This window comes from Typha latifolia, chromosome 7 (genome assembly GCF_019914945.1).
Source record: "Typha latifolia isolate L0001 chromosome 7, TyphaL0001v2, whole genome shotgun sequence".
In the NCBI taxonomy this organism is placed as follows: Eukaryota; Viridiplantae; Streptophyta; class Magnoliopsida; order Poales; family Typhaceae; genus Typha; species Typha latifolia.
The window spans coordinates 2,558,864-2,580,894 of record NC_133092.1 but is presented as its reverse complement, the minus strand read 5'-3'; the positions used below and the strand labels follow the sequence as shown (position 1 = coordinate 2,580,894).

The 22,031-nt window shown below is 37.6% G+C and overlaps 6 protein-coding genes across 12 annotated transcripts; 4 read left to right on the top strand and 2 right to left on the bottom strand.

Moving 5' to 3' along the window:
* The first annotated feature begins 1,100 nt into the window (after positions 1 to 1,100).
* On the top strand, positions 1,101 to 3,641 carry LOC140792802 (transcription factor MTB1-like). Its single transcript, XM_073144005.1, has 2 exons — positions 1,101 to 1,348; positions 1,536 to 3,641. Exon 2 carries the CDS (start codon positions 1,560 to 1,562, stop codon positions 3,375 to 3,377), a length of 1,818 nt encoding a protein of 605 aa, XP_073000106.1. The 5' UTR covers positions 1,101 to 1,348; positions 1,536 to 1,559; the 3' UTR covers positions 3,378 to 3,641.
* Positions 3,642 to 6,382: 2,741 nt separating this feature from the next.
* LOC140791709 (uncharacterized) lies at positions 6,383 to 8,340 on the bottom strand. The gene is made up of 2 exons (XM_073142336.1): positions 8,094 to 8,340; positions 6,383 to 6,946 (listed from the first exon to the last, which is right to left on the bottom strand). The coding sequence occupies exons 1-2, from the start codon at positions 8,282 to 8,284 to the stop codon at positions 6,502 to 6,504; spliced, it is 636 nt and encodes a 211-aa protein (XP_072998437.1). The 5' UTR covers positions 8,285 to 8,340; the 3' UTR covers positions 6,383 to 6,501.
* Positions 8,341 to 8,880: 540 nt separating this feature from the next.
* Positions 8,881 to 13,007, top strand: LOC140792473 (protein DEFECTIVE IN MERISTEM SILENCING 3). Its single transcript, XM_073143499.1, has 8 exons — positions 8,881 to 9,010; positions 9,410 to 9,528; positions 9,683 to 9,797; positions 10,090 to 10,324; positions 10,437 to 10,628; positions 10,819 to 11,139; positions 11,723 to 11,941; positions 12,474 to 13,007. Exons 2-8 carry the CDS (start codon positions 9,463 to 9,465, stop codon positions 12,475 to 12,477), a joined length of 1,152 nt encoding a protein of 383 aa, XP_072999600.1. The 5' UTR covers positions 8,881 to 9,010; positions 9,410 to 9,462; the 3' UTR covers positions 12,478 to 13,007.
* Positions 13,008 to 13,233: 226 nt separating this feature from the next.
* On the bottom strand, positions 13,234 to 14,943 carry LOC140792475 (uncharacterized). Its single transcript, XM_073143507.1, has 3 exons — positions 14,679 to 14,943; positions 13,815 to 14,057; positions 13,234 to 13,572 (listed from the first exon to the last, which is right to left on the bottom strand). Exons 1-3 carry the CDS (start codon positions 14,918 to 14,920, stop codon positions 13,539 to 13,541), a joined length of 519 nt encoding a protein of 172 aa, XP_072999608.1. The 5' UTR covers positions 14,921 to 14,943; the 3' UTR covers positions 13,234 to 13,538.
* Positions 14,851 to 17,393, top strand: LOC140792474 (cyclic pyranopterin monophosphate synthase, mitochondrial). Of its 7 annotated transcripts, none has more exons than XM_073143503.1 (4): positions 14,851 to 15,142; positions 15,363 to 15,519; positions 15,629 to 15,767; positions 16,443 to 17,393. In XM_073143503.1, the coding sequence occupies exons 3-4, from the start codon at positions 15,657 to 15,659 to the stop codon at positions 17,019 to 17,021; spliced, it is 690 nt and encodes a 229-aa protein (XP_072999604.1). In that variant the 5' UTR covers positions 14,851 to 15,142; positions 15,363 to 15,519; positions 15,629 to 15,656; the 3' UTR covers positions 17,022 to 17,393. The 7 variants fall into 7 exon arrangements, with proteins under 7 accessions (XP_072999604.1, XP_072999602.1, XP_072999606.1 ...); XM_073143501.1 differs by having other exon boundaries at positions 15,055 to 15,142; positions 15,363 to 15,416; XM_073143504.1 differs by lacking the exon at positions 14,851 to 15,142 and adding an exon at positions 15,163 to 15,265.
* A 533-nt stretch (positions 17,394 to 17,926) lies between these two features.
* On the top strand, positions 17,927 to 21,985 carry LOC140791656 (E3 ubiquitin-protein ligase SINAT5-like). The gene is made up of 3 exons (XM_073142264.1): positions 17,927 to 18,359; positions 20,679 to 21,065; positions 21,380 to 21,985. Exons 1-3 carry the CDS (start codon positions 18,117 to 18,119, stop codon positions 21,740 to 21,742), a joined length of 993 nt encoding a protein of 330 aa, XP_072998365.1. The 5' UTR covers positions 17,927 to 18,116; the 3' UTR covers positions 21,743 to 21,985.
* Positions 21,986 to 22,031: the final 46 nt, after the last annotated feature.

The following is a 22,031-nucleotide window of genomic DNA, read 5'->3' as shown; positions in this document are numbered from 1 at the left end:
TTATGGCTAACATATATATATTAAAAATATATTAAATTTTTTTTATTCATCCTGTAACTAATCAACGAGCTCATAAATATATCAAACAAAATAATCCTTCCTTTAATACCCGTCGGGATTTATATATTGTTGAGTTATATAGCAGGAGTAAAGAAATTAGTAAATTTTTTTATCATCTAACATATGATTCATGAGATAAGCATGTAAAGAAAAGGTTAGTGGAAAGAAAAGGACTCATAAAGCATCCAATATATATAGTTCTCACATGTTATCAATGGTAAAGTATGGGATTTCACAGTAAAGGTAGATGGATAAAAATCTCTATAATTTCAGATCGAATATGAGATTTTAGGGTTTTAGTTAACAAATCATTCGTATTTTGATAATTGATTATGGGTTTCTAGATTCGTAGAGATGTTGCGCTTATCAATTCATTACTTGCGTAGATCTATCGCTCAAATTTAATTACATAAATTAAAGAATAATCGATCACATACAACACATTGAGATGCTATTCATGTCAAGATAAATTATCAACCATGTGAATCAGACAAGAAAAGTCACATACACCAATATCGGTGTCTAGATATAGTGTGCTATACATTTTGATGACAATAATTAATTACATACGACATTATCTTGATGGACATTTGGATTCATTAAGATATCATGCATGTTAATACATCAATCATGTAAATTGACAGGATGCTGTATATATGTATATTAGTGCTTCTGTCGTTGAATTAGATAATAACAAACTCGCATAATAATTAATTATCTCGATGAACTATAATATTCTATTTTAAGATGTACGCAATTGATGCGCAAACATGCATGCATTCAACGAAAAGATTGAAAAATGCTTTGAATTAAAATGAAGGGATCTGTTAAAAATTATAGTAATAATAATAATAATAATAATAATAATAAGAGAATCTATTTACAGAAGTACAAGCCATAACTTCAGCTCGGCTTGGCATCAGCTTCCACCTTGCAGCGTCGCCACGTTTATAAAACCAGCAACGGCGGTTTGTGTCACGATTATCTTAAACTAAAAGCGTACAAAACCCAAAACCAAACCCAACCCCACGATAAGATCCCAACTCTTGGATACCTCCTCCATTTCTCTTTCGCACACACGAGAGGGGAGGAAACCAAAAAAAAAAAAAAAAAAAAAAAAAAAAAAAAACAACAAAAACCAAACAAGAAAAGAGAGAAAGGAGCTCCCTCTCTCCCCCCCTCTCTCTTACCAAGCCCCAAGCTATCGGATTAAGAGAGATAGTAAGAGCGATTAGGGGTAAACTGTTAATTGTTCCTTGGTTTGGAGAGCTAGCTGGAATCGGAAAAGGTGCGTTTCTCGCATCTAATCCCTAAGATTTTGGTTTTCGCTTTATGGGTTCTTCGAAATTTGATATTTTGATGATACAATCAAACAATTTGACCTTGTTTTGATCGTTTTTGTGTTGGGATCGGGGGGGGAATGGGTAAAAATAGGAGTATTCCTGACTTTTTTTTTTTATATTTCTTTTGTGTAGCTTGTATCTATATTTGGTTGGGCGATGAAGACGGAGATGAATATGGCCGGCGGTGGCGGCGGTGGATTTTGGAGCGGTGAGGACAAGGCGATGGGAGTCGCCGTCCTCGGACAGGAGGCTTTTGAGTACCTCACAACCACTCTTTCCTCCTCAGACGGCTTAATCACAGCCGTCAGCGGTGACGCCGATCTCCAAAACAAGCTTCTTGACCTCGTCGAGTCCCCGGCCGACCGCCCCGGGCTCGGCTGGAACTATGCCATTTTTTGGCAGATCTCGCGTTCCAAATCGGGCGATCTGGTTCTCGGGTGGGGAGACGGGTCCTGCCGCGAACCCCGTGAAGGCGAGGAGGTTCCCCGAGGTAGCGGCGACAATCCCGACAGCGATGCTCGCCAGAAGGCAAAGAAATGGGTCCTCCAGAAGTTGCATGAGGTCTTCGGGGGATCGGATGAAGACAACTACGCACTCCGGCTCGATCGGGTCACTGACATCGAACTGTTCTTCCTCGCGTCGATGTACTTCTCCTTTCCTCGTGGGAAGGGCGCCCCTGGTCGGGCCTTTGCGGCCGGGAAGCACTTCTGGATACCGGAATCGGAGCACCAGTTCTTGCCATCTAATTACTGCTTCCGGGGATCTCTTGCAACCTCTGCGGGGTTTAGGACCATTGTTGTGATTCCTTTCGAAACCGGTGTTCTTGAATTAGGGTCAGTGAGGTCTGTGGCAGAGAGCCCTGAGGCCTTGCAGATGATAAGATCTGTGTTTTTGGGAACAATTAAGGTGACAGCACATTTAGAGAAGAATGATGGGAATGCTGTTGAGCAGCCAAGATCTAGCCAGAGGACACAGGGGTTCCCAAAGATTTTCGGGAAAGATTTAAATCTCGGGCGTCCTATGACCAATGTCGGGCTTTCTGTATCAAAGGTGGAGGAAAGATCGTGGGATGCACAGCCAAACAATGGTGGTGAGCGTTTGTTGTTTCCCAATGCTAGGAAGGGAATTCAGAGCTTCAATTGGAATCAGAATCGAAATCTGAATTCGCATCCGCAGAAGTTTGGCAATGGCGTGCTGGTGGTCAGTAATGAAGTTAGTCATCGCAGCAATGGAGCAGGCGACAGTGCTATGCTGAACCAATTCCATATCCAGAAGCTGCACCAGAACCAACAGCAGCAGCAACCAAGGCAGATTGATTTCTCTGCAGGTGCGACGTCAAAGGCTGGGGCAATGGTTGCCCGTGTGGGTGCACCAGAAGGGGATCACTCAGATGTGGAGGCTTTGTGCAAAGAAGAAAGGATTGGCCCGTTAGAGGAGCGGCGGCCTAGAAAACGAGGAAGGAAACCTGCAAATGGGAGGGAGGAGCCCCTTAATCATGTTGAAGCAGAACGTCAAAGAAGGGAGAAGCTTAACCAACGATTCTATGCTTTGAGAGCTGTTGTCCCTAACATCTCGAAGATGGACAAGGCATCCCTTCTGGGAGACGCCATTGGCTACATAACTGACCTCCAAAAGAAGCTCAAAGAGATGGAAACAGAGAGAGAGAGGTTCTTGGAACCTGGTATGTTGGATGCTAAGGAGCGAGTGCCTCACCCAGATGTCGATGTCCAAGCAATGCATGACGAGGTGATTGTGAAAGTTAGCTCCCCTCTGAATGCCCACCCTGTTGGCAGAGTCTTTCAAGCTTTCGAAGAGGCACAGGTCAATGTGGCTGACTCGAATGTCACAACTGAGAACGGCACAGTTCTGCATACATTTATTATCAAGTCACCAGGCTCTGAGCAGCAAACGAGGGAAAAGCTGATTGCCGCTATATCACATGTAATGAGCTCTAGTTCTCAACATAGCTGTTAGTGAGATTGACTTAGTTAGTAGATAAGGATCGTTATGATTGTTCGTGAATTCTAGCAGCAGTTTTAACATGTTTTGCTGTTTCTATAAGTTTAATGTCCTTATAGGATACTCAGCATCTGACCTAGCAGGAACGATAATCTGTAAGTTTTACTCACCATTATAGTGTTTGGTATTGGAAAAATGTTGTTTATGTAATTCTAATGTTTTATGGAAAATCCTGAGGCTTGTTGAGGTGACTGTTCTAGTCACCATAAGTTTTTAAAATGCTCTTTTCATACATACTTTGGGAAAGTACATCTGTTGGAAATGCTCCAATAAATTTTAGAATTTTCTTTGTCTTGAAGAAAGCCTTACTAGGCTTCTGCAGATCAGACTTCATTCTTGCATTCTTTGCATTTTACTTGCCACCGCGCATGACGCCGATCTTAGCTGAGAATTATGTTTATGGATTTTTCTTCTGGTTCTTTGCCTGATGTTCCCTGCATACAGGTAAATGCTGTTTGTCATGAGAAGTGTAGCTTGTAGTTCTGTTAAGGTCATCTGAATAATCTGACAAGGCTTCTTCTTTCTGAAAATATTACAGTGTAAGATCTCTCAGTGCCATTTCCATGCAGCTGCACGATGAGCATTTCGTTATCAACCCACTCACCCCGGTAGTCTTGTGTTCTGATAAAATTTGAGACAAAAAGGAAATAATTTTGTAGTTCCATTTTAAACTATTGAGCTGCTGATAAACCAATATCCAGTATCTGACAGTAAAATGCTTTGAAAAGTTTGATATGTCTTTGATTGATATTCTTCTCAAATAATCCAGGAAGCATCATCACTTCTTGAACCAAAGAATATTTAGTACCTCAAGTGGAATGGGCGCAAGGATTTGGTACCTGTGGAGGAACAGTGGGATGAATATTGTTGAACAGTAGCGAGTAGTGGCGTTTTTAATATTATTCAACCTTCTTAACAATCACGTAAGTGGTTCTTTCTTTATCAGGTGATAGTATTATTCAACCTTCTTCTTTACAGCAGTGGTCTTTTTAAGTTTGCACATTCTTTTCAAGGGATTTATCAAACATTTCTATATTCCATGCAGCTTTATGTTCAATATTTCTTGCATGGTTCACTTCCCCTTCATCCATCTCGACAGCCATGAAGATCCAAAGGCATCTATGATTTTATATAGTCTAAGAACAGATTCGATTCTTTTCTAACTGTTGTAATCTGAACCCATTATAGATCAAGAAGAACTATCGATCTCCTAAAGCATCATAAAAAAGAAATATAATATGTAGTGCCTAAGAGGACAAAAATTGCCTGGATTTGGAGAATGATCATAAATGAGATCAGCAGTAGATTGTTGTAGGGGATTAATGGTCCGATAATGACATTTGCCATTTTCAAAACCATCGATTTTAAGACATCAGAGTCTCGGTTCATTAAAATATTTGATTCTCTTATTATACTCTTTTGGTGCCTTTGGGTCTTCATGTCTAGAAAGCAAGGTGATTGAGTACAGAAAGTCAACCATGCAAGAAGCAATAAAGGTCAAATTTTTATGGCATATATCCATATGAGATAAAAGTAATTCTTTGCAAGGAGTATAAATATGTAACAAATATTTTGACTTTGAGCTGCAGAATTTAGAAACCTACTGTTCGCCACATCATCGTCTCGCTGTTCCTCCACAGGTACCAAGGTAGTAGACTTAATCCGCAGACATAATATTACACTTAAAGCAAATCCAATCAATTATTTAGAATAATTACACGAAACTGTTGCCCGTTTTCATATAGATTTTCTCATTTATTTTTTATTACACATCAACCCCAGTAAATTATCTGTTAAATTTTTTTGGTTTTTCAATTTTACTCTTATTTTAGATGAAAGAAATAGAAAAATAAATAAAGATAAAATGATCATTGACTTTTTTCGTTAAGAGGGAGTGATTTTTCAAATAGAAATAGTTCTTGGGGTTAGTGTAATTTCAGCTGGAACTTTATGTTAATAGAAAAAAAAAAAAAAGATACAGTGTTATATCGCTCTTAAACATAAGTCTCACACTTAACTAAAGATAAAATAAATTATAATAAAATATAATATTAAATAAATAAAAACTATTATAAGTACTCATGGATAAATAAGAGCGAAAAAGATAGGACGATGACCCGAAATGTTATGACTCTGTCGAGACATGCAAGAATGATCACAGCCACAGCGGCGAAAGACACATGTTGGCTCATCAGTCCAAAAGAAAGAAAGGAGATGAATGAGAAAGAGAAAGGAGGATAGCAGAGAAAAGAACTTCTCCCCTTTTTCCGGCCAAAGGATATATTTATGGATTATAATTTGTATTCTTAATTAATATCAGCAAATCCTCCCATGAACATAGATATCTTACCTTGTTACATGATCTCTAATCCTTGCCATCACTCCGCAATTATAAACTCGATTAGTTTCCTTTGTTGCAAAGAACCATCCATCCTTCCATCCAATATCATATTAGATTAGATAATTTGTAGCTAGGAAAGAAGGTGAACCTTGCATATATTGCCAACGACTCCACTAGGAGGGCGTGAAGCTGCCAATGGTGGTGGTGATGGTGTGGATGAGCCGTACATGGAACCCATGGCATGATCGTTTCTTCCCTTTAAAACTAGAGGTTTTTTTTTATCTGATAGATTAACTATTAGAGGACTTGATATTGAAATTAAAATAAAAAAAACTAAAAATAAAGCTACAATAAACGCAAAGAGAGAAGTCGCCCTCTCCCTGCAAAAGATATATTTACCTGCCAGATATTACTAAACAAAACTACAATAAACTCAAATTTCAATGAGTACATTATAGTATCCAGTATTCTGGATAGTGGATACCTGTGCTTCTCATATCATTCTAATGGCTGCAAATGTGGTGAGGTTTACGAAATGTGCACCCCTAGAGCAAGAAAAGATATCACAGATCCCATATAGTATGATACCTATAATTAAACAGCAAGAGGTAAAATGGAATGATGGAATACGAAATTCTGATCTGGGATCATAAAAGAGGTATTACATCCATAATCCATTGACAGGAAGAACTGAAGTGAATCACATCATAATTTACAGATCTTATACTTGAGCTGTACTTAGGATATATCAACACCACTGGATTCGCAACCAGATCCGCCAACATCTACCCAAACCTCATTAAGACGGCCTATGAAGTGAAATGGGGAATTGTACTGTGCAATTGAGTATGCATATTTGCCCAGAAACTTGGTCGAATTGGCCCAGGGTGACCGGCTCAAACTGATTGCTAGTTTCTCTGCTTCCTTAACGACGTTTCTATCTCGAGCAAAACCAGAAAACTGCCTCACAGCAATACAGTGGCTTGGCCATTTATCAGATTGGAGATTCAGCTCAGGGAGAGGAATGGGAGGGGAGGCTTGAAACTGCACTGGCAAGTAAAACTGCACGTAATAGGCTGATGAGTGGAGAGGGCCAGCATTTGGAACGATACTCGTCAGGACAGGGGCAGTCATCCTGATCCTTGAAGAATTAAGGTTGGCACCTTGAATGTACTGGAACAATCTGATGAGAACAAATACAAACAGTTAAGCAATTAATGACAATGCAAGTAAAGTATGTCCTGCTATCGCCATATGCAGAAGTCTTTGAGATAAACCATGGCAGTGATGGAAAAGAAAAATTGGATAATGGAAATTCATCCGTAAATGTTCAGAATATAAATCAATATGTGGAACGTGTCAAGTTGTCAACATGGTACAAATCACAAATAATCATATTCTCCAACTGTATAGCGACGTTGCATGATAATGTGAAATTGCGTGCATGAAACTTGAAAACAAAGCATAGTAATAGGCTATAGTCATTTGTATCATTACTAGTGAACAAATCCTGAAAATGTAGATGCTTCATAATAATAAGCTGCAAGAAGGAGAAAACTACAGGTGAAACCAGAGCTTCAATTCACATTTAACTACTGAATAACATATATCTGGGCTTAAGTTTACAGGAGGACTGCTCGAGGTCCAATTGAAGTGTTATGTCACGGAAGGAACATTTATCTTTTAATTACCATATGCACCTTTGTCTGCATATATTATCTTGCTTAAAGGAAGAATTGGATTCAACTGACCGATAATCTGAGTGTAATCCTTGTGGAACTCTTCGTTATCTTTTACATCATCCATAATTTCTAAACTTGCAATGCAATGGAAAAGATACACGATTCACAAAGCCAGTAATAAAACTAGGACATGTTTATATTCCCTTTATAGTCAATGATCAGATACAAAAAAAAGGGTTTAATGGATACTAAAATCACTTATTAGATCTAACAATTTCTCAGTCCACTTTAAAGCCCTACAATATCATTCTAGCAACAAAAAGCTTTTCTTTCATAATTCTGTCACTCCCTTTCCATACATGTTAGATTATATTCATCTTCTACTTCTCAGTTACAGGAACAGCCAACAATTCCATATTCTTATTCAAATCATCGGGTTTGAAAGGCATATAACAAAATCAAGCGTAAAAATTTCATCTTGGTCTCATTATAGACAAAGATTTCTCCCGCCCACAAACAAAGAAACTGATAAATTGTTCAACTAAATTCCCCCAAATTAAACAACAAAATCGGATTTTGAATCGATCGAAGGTATACTATATAAAAAAGATAACTCAAAATAGGGAGCGATGCGAGTATATTATATACCGGTGGAATCCAAGTCTGGTGGCCTTCTCGAAGGAGATCTCATCGGTGAGAGCAGACATCCATGCCGAATCCCTGTAGATCCTTATCTCGAAATCGGATTCCGAGTGGATTACGGTGTATTCAGGTGACTCGATTCCATTAGCTAAGCCGAGAAGAGCAAGATGCACTAGGAACCAACATAGCTTCCTCATCTCTCTCTCTCTCTCTCTCTCTCTCTCTCTCTCTCTCTGTAGAAAATTCTAGTAAGCGACTAAACTGGACCGATTTGAGCTCGAGCTTATAGACATCTGGTCTGAGTCGACTCGGCCCATTTCATAAGCCCAAATAGGACCTAATACGTAATAATGTGCTCTAACTCATATTAAATACTCCTCAAGCGTGTATTTGAGCGCCAAATAATATTATTATTTTTAAATGTCGTATTAACGAGCATTAGTTAATATAGTAATTTGTCTAGTTTAGACTTTAAGTTATATGTACAGTCTAATAATTATTTTGAACTAAACACTGAAACTTAAACTATCAAATCACTAACTAATTTTTTTGACAATAATTTTTTGGGATTAGAATCGATCTCGGCGATTCTACGTGGAATCCAAATTTTGGGATCTGATAGTCTGGCATTCCATACTATATGAACTTTTAAAGTTGGATTACTTGTCTTTCCTGATCAGTTTTAATTGATCTGACAACCAATAAAAAGCTGCCAAGTATTAAACTGCAGAACCTTCTTATTCCCATCCTGGAGGCAGTGAAGCCTTCCCTCGATAATCTTGCAGCTAAATTTGAACTGATGATCACGTGAAATACATGTGATTAAAGGGCGTTGTCCAAATAAAGAGAGCAAAAGCCAAGCCAAAAACCCTCCACCCTCCGCCCTCTACCCTGCTCCCCTCCTACCATCGTCTATTTTCTCGGTAATTTTTGTATTGTTTTCCTCTAAACCTCTTGTCGCTTTCGTAGATGCCAATTTCCTGCGTTGAATCCTTTTTCCCTGCAATATTTTGATTATAATCTCTATTTCTCGGATTCATAGACCAAGTATCGAGATACCAAATCTTGACTACCACCGGTTCGATACCATGATTATGTATCGGTTCTTCTTTCTTTTGTGCTTGCAAGATGTTTGTTCTATCTTCTGATTGAAATAATCTTGTATAACCACGAGATTTTTCTATTTTTCCCTTGGAAGACCTAATGTGCGTGCTTGGATATATATTAGTTGTTGATGTTGAGTGAAGATTTCCACTTCGGGATGCAAGATTTCTAGGATTTATAATTGTAAATATAATTGTTTTCGGGAATGATATTTTCAGAGTCAATGTTGTGACAAGATTGCTTGATGGAGTTACAATAGCTTTCAGTTGTGATGATGGATGGTGAATACAAGATGGAGAATTCAAGTAAGGTGGAAATGGTGGAGACGTACAGTCAGGTGTGGCGTATGTTTTAAGAAGTTCAATACAGTAACCAGCATGTGGTGTTTATATTTTTGTTGTATTTTTCTAACTATAAAATTTGCCTAACATGAGATTGACTCTCTTGTTATTACTAATGCGTCCTTTATATTACTGTTGTATTTCTTGTAGAAACTAGAAGATGATTTAAAAAAGCTGGGATTGAAAATCAAGCATCATGAGGACAACTTGAAATTTCTTAACTCTCAGATGAACAACGTCGATGAATCTATTCTTGATATGCAAGGTTAGTTTAAGAGACCAGTGGAGTGGGGATAATTTACTCATGTTGCTCACCAGATCTCATATAATATGCTCTTAATGACAAAGTTACTGTAAAAAGGTAACCTTGTGTCTTGGAAATTTCAGATTTCTTTTAGTGATGGGCTCTGTTAATTGTGCATATTTGTAGTTGTACATTCTATTGTAGCTCTACTAGGGTATAGCTATGCTAGTATTATGTTGAACCTTTTATTTTCCCAGCTAATGGATATTCCATTAGTATATCTTTATTCCACTAACTGTAGAAACTTGTTCAGTTAATCTTGGAAAGTATCATTCATCACACCTAGCTAGTGGAAGCAGTGGCACCTCTCTTCTAGAGACTGAACAACGCACAATTCAAAATATACTCAAGCAGGAGAAAACAGCAGCAGGTATAATATGCCAGCTGAAAGTTCGTCATGGTTTGCAAGCATCAAAGTTAGCATTGACTAAGGATGTGCTGGGTGTTGTAGCTACCCTTGGAAAAGTAATAGATGATAACCTTAGCAGGTTTGGTTTTTCACCTTTAGTTTCCATTTTTTTTTGGTGGACCAGTAAAATTGGAGTGCCCTTTTAATGATTACCTCCTATTATGATGAAGTTTCTTTTGTCTATTAAATAGACTATTCTCGGAGTACCTGGGATTGGAAACTATGCTGGCTATTGTTTGCAAGACATATGAAGGTGTTAAGGTCCTTGAAAAGTATGACAAGGAAGGCATGATTGACAAGAATGCTGGTCTTCATGGACTTGGGCCATCCATTGGAAGGCCATTGGATGGAAGGTTCCTAGTGTTTTGTCTTGAAAATTTGAGGTGTGGGTGTACAATGATTATTTACTGTAACATTCGGATCTCTTGATTTGAATAATAGATTGAGCATTCTAATTGAACTCCAATATTGTTGAATTTTAGGATATGGATGGATGTTTTTTTTTTTGGTTTTATTATCTCACTCTGAAGGTATACATAACAAAAGCATTACGTGATCTTCTCCTTTTTGCAGACCATTTGTTGGTGACTTTATACCTGACGACCCACAAAGGAAACTTGCTTTGATCAACCCAAGATTACCGAATGGAGAATCTCCACCAGGCTTTATGGGCTTTGCTGTGAACATGTTCTATTTGGATCACATGCATTTGTCTTGTCTAACAGGAAGTGGCCATGGTCTTAGAGAGACTTTGTTTTATAGCTTATTTTCTCGTTTGCAAGTGTATAAAACAAGAGCTGATATGCAACATGCTATACCTTATATAAGTGATGGTGCTGTTTCTTTAGATGGGGGAATAATGAAAAGTAATGCTCTATTTTACCTTGGAAGCAGGTGTGTATAATATTGTCCATTATCTTCTGATAATTCATGGCTGATATTTTAGATTGTATTTGTTCCTTATATAAGAGATAGTACCATTTTTCTACTTTCCTGAGTAATACTACTATCCTGAATAAATGTTGCATTACTATTAAGTATTAAGTTTACTTTCCTGTTGCTTGTTTAGTTTCTGATGTAAACTAATGGCAAATGCTCAAGACAGACATATATCTCATAAAAGTAACCTTTTCAGTTCTAAGGATGGCTGTACAAAAATACAGAGGGCATGCAGAATTCTAGTGTTGTTTAGGGTGTTATCTCAACTGCGACATTAATTCCATGAAATTCTCACCCTGACAGTTATATTTCATTGATATGTTTTTCTGACAATTTAACACTCCTAACAAGATCTTTTAATTTAACCTGCGTTTCTTTGTTATGTTAGTATAGGCTCATACTCAACTTATTGTTTTGTATACTAACATCGAGAGACATTATTAAAATTGCTTCTTTGGGCCTTGCATGTAATGAACTATTTTAAGACTGCTGTCTCTTTTGGCTTTCTTAAGTTTTGAAAATGTCTATTCTTATGTAGGAGGCATGTTGATGTAAAATTCCCAATAGGCTGTGGTGCTTCAAGTTTACCTGCAAACATTGTTGAAGTTGAGGAGCAGATTAAGCTTCTGAATTGGAGAAGAGAAAGGCTTGCTGAAGATATTAAAAGGGAAGAAGCAGTACTAAGTGATGTGAAGAACTCATTTAGTGTTCAAAAGCAAGAACTAAAGAACTACCTCACTCGCTCAGCATTTTCCAGGTACTTCTCTAAGTCAACTAATGTTTTTTAAAACCTACGAACTATGCAGAACTTTTCATGTAGTGTCGCAGAGAGAGTTCAGTGACATGAAATTAGTATGACGGATATTCGGTAACTTGGTGACGGCTTGAAGTGTTATGATAGTGGGTGGTCCAATAAGATTGGTCGTTTATATGATTAGAAGTGTGACAATGATCAGACTGCAGATGCATTATGGCACACTTGGGAGCCCCATTTCTTTCAACCTTGGAACTTATTTATTCTAACTAATATAAGTCATAATGAATCTATAGGACAAGTACTTAAGTGATTATTAGTTAATACCCTACTAATGTCTCCTCAAAGTTTTCTTGAGTTAGTATTGTCAACTGCTGCATCTTCAGTGACGTTAGCATTACTTTCACCAAAGTCAAACAAATGATGGTCGTAGACTTTTTTTTTTGGATCTGGTCAATATGTTTCAATGCTTATTGGTTTAATTCTGAGGCTTATAAATCATGCAAACGCTGAATGTATGAACTTGCTGTTCCAGATAAAGTGGTGAGGTGAAATTCTCGGAGGGAAAATATCAAGATTGCTTTGTCAAATGAGGACGATGATGCTGTCTAGCAAGAGTATGATGTTCTGTGATCATCTGTTGATGAATATTCAGGTGATGCATATGGGATGCGAAGGAGTTATATGTTGAGCAAGACATTATGTGACAAACAGAACCTTCTCTTCATGGCATCCCACCTTATTATTTCTTCCTTACCAATTGCGTGGCATAAACATTACACAGATTCATGCAGCTCCAGAGCAGTATTTCGAGTTGATTTGATTGAATTTTCTGAAGGTGAGAACCTCAAACCTCTTCAGAAGTAAGCTGCATTGGCTCTCACGTAGAGTGGTGAATAGACAATTGTGTGTGTTGGCTCTGATGTCTGTAAATGGCAATGCCTCTTTAAAGAATTGAACTCTGCAATTGTATTCTTTTCCTCTGTTCTGGAACTGATCTCTTTTACTAGTTGTGGATAACCGGTGATTCATTCTACTGTTATACAAGAAAAATTCTTTTTTCTTTGTATTTGGGAGCTTCAGATGCATCTCGATTTACTCAAGAAATAGCTTCTTCGGGCGTTCCATTAGCCGCCCCATTTACACTTACCTACTACTGATGGAAAACCCCAAACCCATAATTATTTATTGTTTCAGAATACCATCAAATAGAGCAGCTCTGCAAACTACTGCACGCTTATGCAACATTCCTATAGCTATCGCATGCCCTGATAGCATAATTAGATTGCTCAAACTATTCTGAAGACCAATGTAATATTCCAGGACGGCTGTAATGAAAATAATCTTGAAAGGAATGCACTGTTACACTCTCTTATAATAATTACATCTTAATCCAACGGAGAGTCCAGAAACTCTCTCTGTCATCTGCGAGTAGAGAAAGGTAGTACAATTACAGTATTTAGTGCATTTATAGAGAACAGTCTGAATGGTGATACTTGTTCTCCTTCTTTCAGTGTTGGAAAAGACTTAATCTGGACCCTCTTTTGCACCCTCCAATAAACAACCTTCCAAACACAAGAATCACTGCAATTTCAGCCCTTCATCTCTTTGGACCTTGCGACATTTTCTTTTTGCTGTATCAAGTTAATTTAGTAGTTAGTAATATGAATGATTCTGGTAAAGAAAAAAGAGAATCGATCTACAACTTTTAATGCTGATATGGAAAGCACAGAGTAAAATCTTATTAAGAAACTTGATTTTCAAGTCAAAGTTTTTATAACCATAATGCTCCAGCAAAACCAACCAATATGCTAACCAGGGCACTCCAAGCAAGAAGAGATTTAGTAGGCTCAGATAGGAAGAGGAGAATAGCTACCTTGATTTAGCCTTATCAATGCTTTCGACAGACATCTCTCTCTGCCCCCTCCCAAATGCAACCTCATCCATGCTTTGCCCACGCCGCCTATACCGGCCACCAGAAGCCACAAACCCTGGGCAAGGTCTATAAGCCTTTATCGGCCACCAGCCGAAGCCAGGCACCGTTGCAATCCCGCCTTGGATCCTCCCCTCACCGTTGCAACCCTTCTCAATTTCCTCTCTGCCACAGGCTTTACATCCCCTTACAATATAAACCTACAGTATCAGTACTTATGTAATCTATCAGCTCATAACCAGTTTGCAGGAAGAATGTATAATCCACTTCATCTCTATTGAAGGAATTGAAAATATAGATGATGCAAACAATCAGTAAGGACATAAGCTGTGGAAAATAATCTTTTTAGTAACTCAAGCTAGTCACAGTCAGTATGAGAAGCATAAGTAATCCACCAAATAGGTTTCAGTATTGCATAGAAAGTAATGGTGTTAATTTTATTTAAATGTCAATCTGGATTGAGCTGGGATGTTTAGTTCTTGTTACCTAAAGGATAGTAAGAAGCAAAGCTAGCAAAGTTGGAAATAAGATTTATAATCCAGACTAGTCCATATGCACTGGAGAGGCTGTCTAATCCAGACTAGTCCATATGCACTGGAGAGGCTGTCCACAAGAAAATTTTATTTTCCAAACTCAGACTACAAATTGTTTGTGGAAAAAATAAAAGAAAACCCTAAGATGTGTTTGAGCAAATTTATTCAAGTATTGAAGTGATTCAGAGACATTTAATGGAAAATTGGTGAAAAGAAACTAAACGACTATCAAAAGAAATAAAGCGGTGGTAGTAGGAAATAAGGAAGCAATTACTTGAATTGAGGGTCCTCCGTGCTCATAACGGCTCGTTCAGACTCTGGAGAAGGAGAAGGAGAAGGAGAGCTTTCTTGTTCCTCATCTTCCTTGGTTACAATGGAGTACGAGGTTTGAAGCGAAGGAGATAGAGAATAAGGTACGGTGGGGAATTTATGGGGTAGTTTTTGGTAGCGGAAATGAGAAGGACGGCGTGAGAGGAGAAGGGAATTGGGAAGCGGGAGAGAGAGAATTGTAGCCATTAGCTTCGAGAAAGATGGGGGAGGGATATCACATGGCCATGGACATAGGAGCGAGTAACGGGTCGGATTTATTCGTTCGATTCGGATTTAGTGCCCCCGATATTGATATATATCCGCTGTTAGATCTACCTACTGGGCTACTAACTTTTCTTAAGCGGCTTCTCTTCTTAACTCTCCGTTTACTTCCATACGAATCTCCATCTTCTCGAATCAAAAGCGGAGGTAAGCGAAATGCTTGCTTTACGGAGGCGGTAGCTTTTTCTCTCTACGATTTTTGAGGAAGAGCGTAGGGAGATGGGAGTAGGTTGTTTGAAAATGTTCTGCCGATGAGCTGTTTGATGAAATGTGTGAAAAAAATGGAAAATTTCTTTTTCTTTTTGCTATTTTTTACTTTGCTTGTCTATTTTATCTTTCGCCAAATTTATTGCGCAACTGCTTGCAGATCCATGTCTTTGCCAACTATTAGCTTGATTTTTTTACTGGAGGTCGTGTCTTGGTGAGTGCTTATGTCCAGTCTAGAAGCAAGTGTCTTATTTTTAAGTGCAAGAACTTCTGATAGGAGATAACTAGTTCATCTCGCCTGCCCTCATAAGAGAGAGGTGAGAAGGAGGGAGGTGCTTTTATACGTTTCGTCTCACTATATTTCTCTTGATTAATATGAGGAATTACTTTGTTCTAATTGTTATATTTTTTTTTCCCTTGCTGCAGTGTCTACTATCAATTTATCAGCTTTACAATGCTCAACTTTCGTACCGCAGTTCTAAGGCCAATAAGAACTCATCTTTCTCAGGGAAGATGCCTCATCAGTAACAATAGCTATGATCATGTGATTACAGAGCTGAACAAGGTAATTTACTTGTGCTTGTCACTTAGCCGTACTATGTTCTTTCAGGACAAATTAATTAGTAATGATTCTTTTGTCATTCTAAGAAGGAATTGCAACTCCTATGATGTTAATATTTGGCACCTGGTTAATTTTTCTCTTGTTATGGTAGCTAATTTCAATGTGATTAAATTTTACATTTAAGATGATATGCAAATCAGGACAACTTTCTTATCCCAAATAACAAGGTTTATGGCCTTGTAGACCATAGAATAGATTATATGAATTTGAGTTTTTTTTTGCCTTCTCGAGTTGTATGAGATCTCAAGCTATTAATGAAGAATCCTAGAAGCACACAATCATACACTGAAACTTGAGAAGGTAGGATATGATGTGTCAAATAACATAAAAGTAAGAGTGGTAACTTCTAACAGTTATTGACTTACAAAGCAATCCTCAGTTAGAAAGAAATGATTGCTCGTTAGAAGATGATCAAGAAATATATCGAATTATAAATAATAGTCCTTTTAGGGAATTATAAATAATAGAGTACACATGAAGAGGTAAGTCAAAAGTATCCATAAAATTCAGTAGTCACAAATGCTATTAGCCTGACTAGCACTGTATACACACCTATATTATAAAATTATGGAAGAATAATCCCTACATTTTGTTTTTACATTTTTTGCGTAATGTCAGGAAATGGAGTCCGTATTTGGTGAACTTCCTTTAGGTGGTGGTTTGGGTTCTAGTGCTCCTGAAGAACCCCAGATTGTTTCTCCTGGAGCTGGCAAAACTGAACTAGGCCTTACTCATGTTGATAGCAGTGGTCAAGCTAAGATGGTAGATGTCTCCTCCAAAGAAGACAGCAAAAGAGTCGCTATAGCTGGCTGCAAAGTTCTTCTCGGCCAAAAGGTGTTTGATTTGGTCACTTCAAATCAGATAGCCAAAGGAGATGTCCTGAATGTGGCAAAAATAGCTGGAATTAATGGTGCAAAGCAGACGAGCAACCTCATTCCTTTATGTCACAACATTAGTCTCACGCATATTCGTGTCGATGTTACTCTTAACAAGAACGACTTCAGTGTGGAGATAGAAGGGGAAGCTGCAACAACAGGGAAGACCGGTGTGGAGATGGAAGCATTGACTGCTGTGGCTGTTGCTGGACTTACAGTATATGATATGTGCAAGGCTGCTTCAAAGGATATTCGCATAACAGAGATTCATCTTCAGCACAAATCTGGAGGAAAGAGTGGGAATTGGTCTAGGAATAATTGATTTTTAACCTTTTGATAGAACACACGTGAAAACATTTATGGACAGAAGGATGTGCAAGCTACTTTTCCATTCATTGGCAATTGGTGTGAGTTGTGTGTTCAAGATCAAGGTCTAGCAGCAATTGCTTCAAACTGGAGTTGGTGTCCTTCTTCAGGTGTAGTCAAGTTTTTGACTCGTCTCCTTGACTCTATGTAAACCATATCGTTGGAAGAAGAAATGTGCAACATTCAGGATTGGTACCCTTGGTGCTACTCTCATTCATGGTTTTTAAATTATTCCATGTATCATCCAAATAACAAATGTTTACTGTTAGTTATTATTGGCTGATTCTGTATCTCTATTGATAATAAAGACTAGTTTTGTTTGGCCAAATGTTCTTTTTTTTGTCCTTTGCTTGATGAGGTCAATTTAAAGTTACATATTTAAAACATGAGATGCAAAGTAACCTCTCCTCAATCCTCATAGTTATTGAACCAAAGTGGACATTAGTGGGATGTCACTAATAATATAATTCTAAGTTAGGAATTGATCCTTTTCTGAAGCCAATACAAGTGGCCAGCACATCGAGACAAGTAACATCACCTTAAATTGTCTCCACACGAAAATACATACATAGCTCTCTTCCCTTAATCTTTTTATTCCTCCTTTTTTTTAGAGAAATAATAGTAAAAATGTATATAAATCTAAGAAATTTTTATATAATTGACATCTAAAACTTTTAAAATATTATAATTACAAGTAAAATTATTGTGCTCTCTAAAAATTAGGTAAGAAACCCTAAAAATCTAAATAGTTCTCCCTTTCTTCCTTTTTCTTAATTATAAAATTAGGAATTATAAAAATTTTAGCATAATATCTCTTTTTATGCGTCCTTAATACCGTCATCAATCTTTAAACGTAGCTCTAATAATAGATTCCAACTGTGCTTCCCGGATCCCTCGTTAAAGACCAAGAAAAAGAGGAAGAGGAAGAAGAAGAAAAGGAAAAGAGAAGAAAACAAATTCCCCTGTCTCCATCTTCTCTTCCCTTCGTTTACTTCTCCGGCGTCTTCCTCAAAACGGGAAGAGGGATAGAGGAGGAGGGAAGGAGGGAAGCATGGATTTGGATAACATCGAGTGCATCTCGTCGTCGGATGGGATGGACGAGGACGAGGCGGCGCATCTCGTCCATCCCTTCTTGAAGGCCAACGGCGTCGCCATCACCGGCGGAGGAGGCAGCGGGAACGGGGTAAACGGCGGTGGCGTGATCCCCGGACCGGTGATCACTCCGGCAACCAGCGTGCACGAGCTGCTCGAGTGCCCCGTGTGCACGAATTCCATGTACCCTCCGATCCACCAGGTTAGTTCTTGTCTCTCTTATTGATTCGATCTCTTTTGGGGCTAATCGTTAGATTTGGGTTGTGGATTCTATATTTCTAGCGAAATAGGATGATTTGATAGTTGTAAAGGTTCGAACTTTTTGCAATATAAAGGTATGTGATGTTAGTTACGTCCTTGCAAGATGCAATTTTGGGAGTATTTAGTGATCTTTAGGGTTAGTTTGGTGTTTTCTTCGATTTATAATAATGGGATGAACTTGAATTTTGATTTCCTTTCTCTTCCATTTCTTTCCTGGATTGTTTCTTTTCTTACATTTCTTTCCTTCGTGAATTTTGAATTGACCGTTCGCGAGCGCCGAACGCTGAGTTGAAGCGTTGGCTCCTTTCATGTATTCCATTCCGTTTTATTGAGCTTTTGACTTGTAGTTATAGTATTTATTAAGATGCATTGACTTCTTACAAGAGCGTTGACGTTATTAAAGAATTTCCGATGCTTGTTTTTAGATTGTACGGAGTAAAAATTGATACTATCAATTACGAAATTCTGCTTGCAGTTGGGTGTTAGATGTTTCCAATGTGTGACCTGAATTATATAAAAATTCTTCACCTAGAAAATACTATTATACTTTGTGCTAAGCAGAACCTATATGTTCGACTAATGATTGAATAGTCTGCATAGTTTCTCGGCTCCTAATTTGGGTTGTAATGTCTAGAACTGAAACTTTTTCTTTTTCGGCTTTAGTGATATCTTACGGTTTCTAAAGTTAGCTTACTTTTCTTAAACTTTTTGTCAATTTAGATTTGTCTTTTAAATAGTTTAACTTAAGGCACTTGTGTAGAATTGTGTATTATATCTGTGTCTGCCACTATAATTTGTAACACCTTTTCAATTTGTAAATTCTATTTTGCTTTAGATAGTAAATAGTTCCAAGAACATCAACAAAATGGAACAGTCCAATGTCCAGAGTCTAGACCCTTCAAATCGTTTTCTAATTGGTATATAGAAATGATATAATGAGTCTCAGTACCTTACACAATTATTTTTGTTATTAATGGGTGATACGGCTATACAATTTTAATCTCACAAGCACTGAACTAGTGCATAAGGATGGATACTCAGAAATGGATTATCAGGTATTGGGTTTGAACAAGAAATTATTCTTCTTATGCTTATCGTGAAAAATTGGGTGGCATTGTGTACCTTTTGGCCTCACACCTAAAATATGCACGGATGGATAGCTTTTCAAATATGCATCATGTTCTCTTTCTAGACAAAAAGTAGTTTCTAAAATATGATTATAATAAAGACTTTTTTTGTCAGGTGAAAGACATTAATGCCTTTATTATTTTTCACACTCTATCATAAAGATATTTATCATTTGACTTCTGCATTTTGCTTAAAATGCCTAAAAAATATACAATTGGTTTTCTTAACGATTAGTTACTATATAGATGAGTTGTAAGTGTATATGCAAAATGACCTTAATATCTTAAATAAGTTTTTTTTAGATTAAGGTAAAAGTAAATGAAAAACTATATTTCAAAGTCAAACAAGGGGTATTTCAAAAGTAATAAAATATTCTTTTTTCTGTCAATTTCCGTTAGAGTAAAATTAACTCAGAGTATTTTTTAGATACTAAAAGCAAATACATGAGTCGAATGATGATTATTTATATGCTACAGTGTGTGAATAATATAAAAAGAAAAGGTACTGTATTTTTTATAAATTTCTGTTCATTTTATTCTATTAGAATGTCAATCCAAATTTAATGGTAGCAATTGATTATAGTATATATACATGATGGTAGAGGAATAAGTATATGTCATGCAAGTGCCAATCATAGGATGTCAATCAGTATAATACATACTATTCACATGACCTATCAATAATATAGCATGGTAGGAATATAGAAGCATTCTCCTTGTAGTTTCCATAATAATACCCATCAGTATAGGTATATTTATATACTTGCAGGGCACAACATCAAGGTGCAGTACACATCTACTGCATGCCTTTTATTTTGAGGGATGCTGGTCGATAAGAGGAGTGTGGCTTCCTAGAATCATACTTAAGAGTTCTTTCATGTACTATAAGCATGCAAAACATCACAAATATCTCTTGGTCTTGATTTTTATTTGCATTCAAGTACAATTTTGTTCTTATTTCTCAATAACTGACAAAATGTTAAGATGCATGTAACATATTCTAAAATGATGCCTGCAGACAAATAAAATATTCATAATAGATAGTTTCAGCTTTTTCTGTTGCACCGATGTATCGCTGATCTAATTGTAGTAGCTAATTCTGTTAATCATTTTACTTGTTCACTGATTTACAGTGCCAAAATGGGCATACTTTGTGTTCCACATGCAAAACCAGAGTGCACAACCGGTGCCCTACTTGTAGACAAGAGCTTGGGGACATCAGGTGTTTGGCATTGGAAAAGGTGGCTGAATCTCTTGAACTTCCCTGCAAATACTATTCATTGGGTTGCCCGGAAATCTTCCCATACTATAGCAAACTCAAACATGAAGCTCAGTGCAGCTTCAGACCATATAATTGCCCATATGCTGGCTCTGAATGCTCTGTTGTTGGTGATATTCCTTTCCTCGTTTCACATTTACGGGATAACCACAAAGTAGACATGCACACTGGATGCACATTCAACCATCGGTATGTGAAATCCAATCCACGGGAGGTTGAAAATGCTACTTGGATGCTTACTGTGAGTATTATTCTTGGTTTCTTGTTGACTTTATTCACAAATGCTAACTTGAAGAGTAAACTCAGACCACTTCATTTTGTTATGTGATATATATTTGCATGATATGCTCTTAAGGCAAATTTATATCAAGAAAGATACAGTTTAGCTGTGATTTCTCTTTATGTAGTGCCTTGGAAGTTAGCACTATGTACAGTATGTTCCCCATATTGAAATTTGTAATTTCTCTGTTTAGTGTCATATATGTACATCGATTTTTATCTTTCTTCCATAGGTTATATTGTTCACTGCTGCTAGCACCTATCTTCTCTCTTTAGGTCTTCCACTGTTTTGGGCAGTACTTCTGCCTGCACTTTGAGGCCTTTCAGCTTGGGATGGCACCTGTGTACATGGCTTTTCTTCGTTTCATGGGTGATGAGAATGATGCAAGGAACTACAGCTATAGCCTTGAGGTTGGAGCCAATGGAAGGAAAATGATATGGGAAGGCACACCTAGGAGCATTCGCGACAGCCACCGGAAGGTTCGTGACAGCCATGATGGCCTCGTAATCCAGAGGAATATGGCGCTTTTTTCTTCCGGGGGTGATAGGAAGGAGCTAAAGTTGCGGGTTACAGGCCGGATCTGGAAGGAGCAACAGAACCCTGATTCTGGTGTCTGCATACCAAACCTTTGTAGCTAAACTACTGGGATTTGGACTTGGATTATTTTGGCAGGGGTTTCTGTTTCCATCTTTGTCATCCCCATTATTTCGTTGTCATCCCGAAACTGTTTGTGTATTTATTCTTAGCGAATATGGGATGTTCTCAGTATACAGAGTGCATATGAATTCGGGATTACTGCTCCCATGAATTGACTATTAAACGTCTCCTATGTTAATTTTCCCTCTTTGTTCTGATAGGTGGAGCCTATATTCTGCGGACAACGACAGTGTATTGGCAATGAATCTATTGCTTGAGTACTCGTATACA

What these genes read in the sequence shown, in the direction of transcription:
- LOC140792802 (XM_073144005.1), top strand. Translation starts at nt 1,560, where the DNA reads ATGAAGACGGAGATGAATATGGCCGGCGGTGGCGGCGGTGGATTTTGG.
- LOC140791709 (XM_073142336.1), bottom strand. Translation starts at nt 8,284, where the DNA reads ATGAGGAAGCTATGTTGGTTCCTAGTGCATCTTGCTCTTCTCGGCTTA. An exon ending in ACCAGACTTGGATTCCACCG is followed by an intron (nt 6,947 to 8,093) that starts GTATATAATATA and finishes TGTTCTCATCAG; the next exon opens with ATTGTTCCAGTACATTCAAG.
- LOC140792473 (XM_073143499.1), top strand. Translation starts at nt 9,463, where the DNA reads ATGATGGATGGTGAATACAAGATGGAGAATTCAAGTAAGGTGGAAATG. An exon ending in ATCTATTCTTGATATGCAAG is followed by an intron (nt 9,798 to 10,089) that starts GTTAGTTTAAGA and finishes AAACTTGTTCAG; the next exon opens with TTAATCTTGGAAAGTATCAT. An exon ending in ATAGATGATAACCTTAGCAG is followed by an intron (nt 10,325 to 10,436) that starts GTTTGGTTTTTC and finishes TCTATTAAATAG; the next exon opens with ACTATTCTCGGAGTACCTGG.
- LOC140792475 (XM_073143507.1), bottom strand. Translation starts at nt 14,920, where the DNA reads ATGGCTACAATTCTCTCTCTCCCGCTTCCCAATTCCCTTCTCCTCTCA. An exon ending in ACGGAGGACCCTCAATTCAA is followed by an intron (nt 14,058 to 14,678) that starts GTAATTGCTTCC and finishes TTATATTGTAAG; the next exon opens with GGGATGTAAAGCCTGTGGCA. An exon ending in ATTGATAAGGCTAAATCAAG is followed by an intron (nt 13,573 to 13,814) that starts GTAGCTATTCTC and finishes AACTTGATACAG; the next exon opens with CAAAAAGAAAATGTCGCAAG.
- LOC140792474 (XM_073143500.1), top strand. Translation starts at nt 15,247, where the DNA reads ATGAGCTGTTTGATGAAATGTGTGAAAAAAATGGAAAATTTCTTTTTC. An exon ending in TTACTGGAGGTCGTGTCTTG is followed by an intron (nt 15,417 to 15,628) that starts GTGAGTGCTTAT and finishes CCCTTGCTGCAG; the next exon opens with TGTCTACTATCAATTTATCA. An exon ending in TGATTACAGAGCTGAACAAG is followed by an intron (nt 15,768 to 16,442) that starts GTAATTTACTTG and finishes GCGTAATGTCAG; the next exon opens with GAAATGGAGTCCGTATTTGG.
- LOC140791656 (XM_073142264.1), top strand. Translation starts at nt 18,117, where the DNA reads ATGGATTTGGATAACATCGAGTGCATCTCGTCGTCGGATGGGATGGAC. An exon ending in TGTACCCTCCGATCCACCAG is followed by an intron (nt 18,360 to 20,678) that starts GTTAGTTCTTGT and finishes ACTGATTTACAG; the next exon opens with TGCCAAAATGGGCATACTTT. An exon ending in ATGCTACTTGGATGCTTACT is followed by an intron (nt 21,066 to 21,379) that starts GTGAGTATTATT and finishes TTCTCTCTTTAG; the next exon opens with GTCTTCCACTGTTTTGGGCA.